The following is a 7,722-nucleotide window of genomic DNA, read 5'->3' on the forward strand; positions in this document are numbered from 1 at the left end:
TTAATGTAGGTTGGTAGTATAGTTCAGCAAAGTTTAGATGATAGCAGAATGGTATCATGAAACTTTGTCTATAAAGAAGTGGGGCATGAGCTGTAATAGAAAGACTGCCTTCTATCTGAAAGGTCAGTCTTTCTTTGAACTCTCAAAGATTCATTTCAAAATTTAAGGCTTTAATTATCTGACACCAGTATATACCTATCTTGCAACAAAGTCCAATATTTGATGTTACAGCTTTTCGCAAATACTATACATGGTAACTGAAATATTCTTAGAAATTGTACAAAAGACTTCCCTGAACTTATCACAACCTACCTGAATCTGGACCACTTTTTCTTATCTCTTCATAAAGTCACAGCTTTCATTTCACAGCTGATACAATACAACATGGGAGTACAAACAACACTGTGGAAAACAAGGGCCTGATAAAGCCCACAGCAAAGCTATTCACTAATATTGGCATTACCTTTAGCCATGCTATTAGAGATCACACTTTATTTTTGTGCATAATAAATAAGATACAGAAAAATGTTGAAAATATATGACTCAACTATCTAATTAAAGCTGAGTAAACTAACCTAGTCAGATTTTAGTTTTTCAACGAGAAATGACAAGAGTAGCTGAATATAAAGAAAAACAAAAAGAACTTTACTTTCCTATGTTAATACAGGTCAAGAGACCCTTTCTTCTCAAAAGGGTTGGTAACACCAGTTCTTAGCAATAAACATAAGGCACTTGTTTAGATTACAACATCACTCCATTTTTTCCACTTGTTTTTCTAACCCTGTTTTTCCCCCACAGTATCATTTGAAATTAATAGGATGAATGAGGCAAATATGAGACGATCCAGTTGATACTACTCAGAGCAAGGTAGTACAGTACAGTGTTTCGGGGTGATGTCTGGACATAAAATGAACCCAATCAAGGTCCTCTGACACCAATGTATCCACTATCAAGTAAACCTGAAAGAAAATAAAAGATTTATTCAATAGTTCCAGTAAAATTGGGTTGGAATACAATATACATGTTAGGAATTTAGCTCCTCGCGGGTGGCATCTGCATCTTAAGAGTTCTGAGTACTTATGAATATTCATTCTGAGACAATCTACATCATTTGAACATTGTCAAGACAAATAGATGAATTTCATTTCAATATACAGTAGAGTTTAAACAAAATTCACACATACACCCCCTATTATATGGCTGGTACCTCCTCCAAACACCTCATTAGTGGCAGAGGTAGGACTAGTGTTCTTTCCCAACAATAAAAACTTCAGTTGCCACTCATAGGAGTTGAAAAAAAGTTTTTGTTTTTTTGCCATCTGTTAAGATGTTCCTGAGACAGGGCCAGTTAATAAAACATAACGAAGCACTGGAGTTCAGTTTGTACTTCTCTTTACATCACTATTGAACTGTTAGACTGGGATGTGGAATGCAGGTCATGTACTATGAAAGGTTGATTGTAGCACAACTGTTCAGTCAGTAAAAGGTCTTCGGCAAATTCCCTTTAGAGTATACTTTCTATAAACTACATGTTCCACAAAAAGGTCAATTATATATACAATTGATTCATTTTACTTAATCTTATTTGCTCAGATCTTGCAAATGCAATGAGAATATTAAGCCTGAGGCTAGTTCTCAGTGTATAGGTTTAACAAATTAAGGCTCATTTTCCCAATCAAAATAGTTTTTAGTTTTCCTTTTAAATTATGAGTTACATTCATAGTACCTGCCACCATCCTTGCCCTCAATGAAATCTTAATGCAGGAGCAGCATTCTACTTCATTATGGAATTTCCCTGACACCAGCACTTAGCCCCTTCTAAAAAGTTCCCATCTGCACTAGCCTTACAGCATTATTACATTGCCTCTGGCTTGTACCTCTGTTTCCACCTGTCTATTTCACAGAAGCCCAACACAGATTAGTTGAAATATTCACACAACTGTTTTTCAAAACAATTTATTGCATCATATTTGGTACCTTATGTTTGACAACAAAAAGGAAATTACATCTGTAACTGCAAGAAAAAGAAGCTGGTCTGTTATTTGGAAAAAAAAAAAATCTTGGGCCCTTTAAAAATTACAAAGTCTTGGGCTTGCCTGAAACGACTGAGCAAGAAATATATTCTTAGAAATGTAGGGCTTCAAGTATTACAAACCTGTGACACTGTGGAAAAATTCCAGAGGTATCTAAACTGCAGCACTTTTTTTTCTGCATATCGTGAACAAGGCCTGCTGAGGTTTTTAACTATTAGTCTTTTGATCAGTCATAGAATGGTAGTCAGGAGTTCTGCTGTTTAACTTCAAGCCATGGTAGATTTTCCTTTTTTCACTCTTGGGTGAAAAATTCATGCTTGCTAATTAGTTGGTGCCACATCACAGTGCATTTGGTTCTTGCATTACAGTTTTAACAAGTTTGGCCAAACAATGCTGAAAGGTTTGCATTGTTGTTTTAGTTCTTCAAGTTTTAGTTAAAATTGAGACTGTTACAACTGGTTCCTTCAGTTAAAAACTGTGGTACAAGAACACCAAACTGATCATGTACAGTGAATTTTGGAAACACAAGCGTATTGAACACCTTATAGGTTTCTTATAATTTTGCTTGGTATCTATATGTCCCAGTTTCTACAACATCAAGCATCTGTTGTAGGTTTCTCTGTAAATAGTGATTCACATTGCATACTTCCTATGGTCAGAATCAACCCCGTAACAAAATCAGTCAGATGCTAAAGCCCCAACAACTCTTTGTGCTCAGTGAAAGAATCCAGTGCTAAAACAGCATTTATGCTGTCTGAGATATAGTAAAATCTCACAAGACAAATTTAAAGTAATATTTCTGCCACACACCTGCTTTGTTAGCTGTAACAGCCTCCAGATTTTATATAAATTAGTTTAAAAACATGGGTGGGTAGGTAGGAATAGGATAAGGTATCTTTTTTAACCACTCAATTTTAGCAGCTTTAATTTTTTAAGAAACTGAACCTCTATCCTGTAATGTTAGATATTTTATATATACTTTTTCAGCAGGATAAAAAACGTAAAACACTATTTGAAGGCAAGAACATTTACTCCTCTCATTCTGTGTAAGTTAGAGCAATGCAGCAGGTGCGTGACAAAAATATTATATACTAGATATGGTCCAAAGTCATTCCATTTGCTTGTTTAGTGATGTTCAAATTTCATTGGCCAGTTCTTCAGCTTCTGCAGAACTATCTCCATTAACTGTGATCTTCATATCCTCTTCATATCCAGGAGGCATGAAAGCCAAAGCATAAGGAAAAAGCTTATGACAATTTGCTCTATAAACTTCAGCAGCTTCTTTACAGTCTCCTAGGCTACCATCACACAAGGCTTCCAATACCTCCATACATGTCTAAGGAAAGAAAACAAGTCATGTTATAACTGGTCAAAAAAAGGTTATTACTGTGAATTTATTAGACATTTCAACAGCAAGAGATTTATAAAATAAGAAATAAATACACATATTTAGCTATTTACTCCTGGATATACATTCTATTAGAATGTTCTTCAAGGGCTAATTTAACCATTTCTCCAGAATTGCAGGATTTATACAAAAGGCTAAGCAGGGATGACTGTAGAAACAGGAATGGGACTATGGTGAGGCAAGCAAGGTATACAGGGTGCTATATTTAAAAAATCACTCACTCTCAGCATGTGAATGACCTCAGGCAGCAATGTTACTTCAGCCTAGCCTGGCCCTGGGTATAAACATCTAGATTTACAATGCCAGTATCAATTACTGCACATATGCCTTTTAATATTTTTGAAAGCTTAGAACCAGCTAGCAAACTCAAACACTGTATTCAACCTTGTGTTCAAATTAAAGAGCATCGTAAGGCACATCCAATAACTAAGCAGAAAAGAGTGTCTCAAACATGAAATGATTATTTGCAAGAAAAATTAGTTCATGAAAATGAGTAATTCTTTCAACCAAACCCCTAAGTAAGTCTGCTTCTTATCTTTTTTGTTGATTCATGTTGACTTGCATTTCTCCTATTTGCTTTCTTAATATTTTCACTTAGAAAATGCTACTTAGTTTCCAGATACAAAAATCCCTACAAACTTTGCCAGGTTACAAAGCAACTTAAATCCAGGTTACAAAGGACCTAGGTTAGAATTTTAAATCCAGGTTCTAATCTAAATGGTACAACTAACAAGTCTAATTTTTCTTTCTTAAAGATACTGCCTTCAATTTGCTATTATATGAATATATTTATTAATAACTGTCTTTCAGCATATACATGTTTATCTGGCAAATTATAACATGAGGTAGCTATCCATTTGTTTCTAGTTTAAACTATAGTATTTTACAATATACCCATATTAACTTTTATTTAACTTAATCTCATATTGTATTACAAGTTACAAAATAAGTATTTTTATTTAGCCCCTAGTAAATACATCTTTCTTTATTTTGAGAAAGGGTCTTGCCCTGTTGTCCATACTGGAGTACAGTGACACAATCACAGCTCACTGCAGCTCCAACCTTTCAGGTTCAAGTGATCCTCAAATCTCAGTCCCCCAAGTAGCTGGCAATACAGTGCCACCATATCTGACTGATTTTTTTTTTTAAGAGATGGGGGTCTCACTATGTTGCCCTGGCTTGTCTTGAACTCATGAGCTCAAGTGATCTGCCCACTTCGGCCTATCAAAGTGCTGGGATTACAGGCCATGAACAACAACGCCTAGCCGAAATGCATCTTAAACATGTTAGAATCTTCACTGAGACCACTGCTTGCTCAGAAATGCAGATATGAGGTGAAATCCAAAAATGACTATGGAATATATATATGATTTTATTAAAACATATTTCTTAAAAAGTTATTCCAAGCTACAGATGTGAAACTAGTTACTGAATACCAAGTAGCCTAAATAAATTTTAAGGTAAGTTGTTTCTGACCCAGATTCATAATGATTTAAAGAACTGTGTGTATAAATAACCAATTATTTCTATTGGTGAAAAAAGTAGTTCAGTATTCTTACAGAGAGATTATGAAAAACTCTTTACCTGGAGGTTTCTGTTAGTGAGAGATTCATCAAGTGTTGTTGCCAACTCTATAGCTCGCTTCTGACTAGAAGGATCTAAATAATATACCATTTTGGCAGCTAAATGAGAGGGAAATGGGAAATTTATTTCAAGGTAAAACCAACATCTTATCCTCTACTTATTTAAATATAAAAGGCAAACAAGACACATGTGCACCAAGGGTGTGCCACTTTATTAGAAGAATGGGAACAACTACTTGAGACACTGTTATTCAAAAAATAATAATTCTAAGGGGATTAGCTTAACCATCCAAAGTAAGAGAATGATAGAGTTTTACCATGTACATCTACCCAATAAAATAGAATGTATATGCAAAACATGCACAGTAAAGGAGACTATGAAGAAACACAAGCATTCTAATAATACTTGTCTTTTTGTGGTGGGACCATGATAGTCTTCTTTCTGAAATAAGCAGAATAATTTGGAGGTTGGGGGACTATCCTGTCTTGACAGTGTGAGCCAAAATGCTGAATTCAGGATTCCACAAAGACATACAAAGCTGCTGGGCTTAAGCCAGGTATTTGAAAAGTACTACCTATGTGGTCCCATAAAGGTCAGATTTTGGCTCATTGGCACAGACCTTTGCCTTAGGTTTCTCACAAACTGTGAAGATAATTTCAGGTGTTTAGCATTGTCAAGTCTGATACCTACATAAGAATGAGAAATGGAAGAGGATGGTCCTATCTGAGTGAATTTTAAGACCCCAAAGATGAAAGAAGAAATTAAAGAAAGCTCTACCTTCATTTTATGATATACATTCAAGTTCAGTTACACCTGCTTCTTTGTAATGCCAATGCTGAACCAGAAGAGGCTACTGACCTTGATTTGTAGTCATTATTTTGCCGTAAGAAATTTAAAAATGTATAGAAAGCGTGTGTGTGTGTGTGTGTGTGTGTGTGTTCGTTTTTGTTTTGCTTTGAAGCAGGGTCTCATTATGTTGCCCAGACTGGTCTCAAACTCTTGGGCTCAAGTGATCCTTCTGCTTCAGCCTCCTGAGTAGCTGGGACTACCAGTATGTGCCCCTGTGCCCAGCTTAGGAAGCTTATTTAAGCTGCTTGTTTTCATAGGATCACAATGTAACATATACACATTGCCACTTCCATTCTAAAAATGTGTACCTTATATTATTGTTGATTCATTAAAATTACTGAAGTTGTTTTAGAAGGCTAAGAAAGGATAAAATAAAGTGATTACCTGATAATCTGTGTGGCAATGAATCAGAATTCCTTTTCAGAAAAGTTTCATTAAAATTCTTTGGATTCGTTGCTCCAAAAAGACGATTCATTTCTTGTTTTAATACTGTTCTAACTGTATCAGGCAAATCTTTACTTTCACACACTGCTGCATAAATTAAAAATAAAATCTTAGCAGTTGAATACTCTGATAAAGTTTACAAAAGTTTGTTTTTGTTTATGTCTGAGACAGGGTCTTGCTCTATCACCCAGGCTGGAGTACAGTAGCACAACCATGGCTCACTGTAGCCTCAACCTTCCAGGCTCATGCAATCCTCCCACTTCAGCCCCCAAGTAGCTTGTACTTCAGGTGTGCACCACCACACCCGGCCTGTAGGAGTTAAATTAATGATGAGGCCAATGAAACATGGCAATTATATACAAAAACAATCTACTGATAATTTAACATTTGCAAAAAGAGCTTACCTATATAAATCGACTGATTGATCGATTACTGCCACCCAAGCTGGAGTGCAGTGGCACAATCATGCCTCACTGCAGCCTGAACCTCCCAGGCTTCAGTGATCTGCCCACCTCAGCCTCCTGAGAAGCTGGAACCACAGGTGCAAGCTACCATGTCCAGATAACTTTTCTATTTTTTTGTAGAGATGGGGTTTCGCCATGTTGCCCAGGCTGGTCTCAAACTCCTGGGCTCAAGAGATCTGTTTGCCTTGGCCTCCCCAAGTGTTGGGATTGTTGGGCATGAACCATCATGCCCAGCAATATACATTTAAAAGAATATATGTCAGCAGAACAATCTAGTGTTCTAAAGGCATTCAAAGAATTTTATTAACATAAGATTCATTTCCAAAAAGGAACTGTAAGCAAAGTAGATGAAAAAACATGTTTCACAGCCTTCTAAACCCCTAGAGCTGCCCCCCTCAACCTTAAGGTCTGCAAAGCAGCAACCTACCTGGTAAATAGTATCACAGCAACTATGTAATGCTGAAGACAACAAATTTTCCTCACCCTTTCTATCTTCCTCTATACCCAAGTAAGGCACACGTGTTTCAATTAAAAACAAAACAAAATGTGGTTGATGTTACTGACCTTTATTTCAGAAACTATGTAAATTGAGCTATCACTATATAATAAACTCCCAATGACCACCAAAGCATTTTCCTGTTAATAAATAGGCTGGGCGCGGTGGTTCACACCTGTAATCCCAACACTTTGGGAGGCCAAGGCGGGTGGATCACTTGAGATGAGGAGTTCAAGACCAGCCTGGCCAACATGGCAAAACCCTGTCTCTACTAAAAATAAAAAAATTAGCCTGGCATGGCGGTGTGCGCCTGTGGTCCCAGCTACTCAGGAGGCTGAGGCAGGAGAACAGCTTGAACCTGGGAAGTGGAGGTTGCAGTGAGCCAAGCTCATGCCACTGCATTCCAGCCTGGGTGACAAAGTGAGACTCTGTCTCTAAATAAAT

The 7,722-nt window shown here is 36.7% G+C and overlaps 1 protein-coding gene across 1 annotated transcript in view; it reads right to left on the reverse strand.

Annotated features, from left to right (window-relative positions):
- Positions 1 to 624: 624 nt before the first annotated feature.
- The window catches only part of NAA15 (N-alpha-acetyltransferase 15, NatA auxiliary subunit), a 91,510-nt gene continuing 84,412 nt past the window's right edge, over positions 625 to 7,722 (reverse strand). Inside the window, exons 18-20 of the mRNA XM_023226034.3 lie at positions 6,259 to 6,405; positions 5,026 to 5,123; positions 625 to 3,369 (exon numbers count right to left, since the gene is read on the reverse strand). Of these exons, the coding sequence (XP_023081802.1) occupies positions 3,169 to 3,369; positions 5,026 to 5,123; positions 6,259 to 6,405 (446 nt within the window). The 3' untranslated portion in view covers positions 625 to 3,168. The remainder of the gene's footprint in view (positions 3,370 to 5,025; positions 5,124 to 6,258; positions 6,406 to 7,722) is intronic.

Source organism: Piliocolobus tephrosceles, chromosome 3 (assembly GCF_002776525.5).
Source record: "Piliocolobus tephrosceles isolate RC106 chromosome 3, ASM277652v3, whole genome shotgun sequence".
Taxonomy (NCBI): Eukaryota; Metazoa; Chordata; class Mammalia; order Primates; family Cercopithecidae; genus Piliocolobus; species Piliocolobus tephrosceles.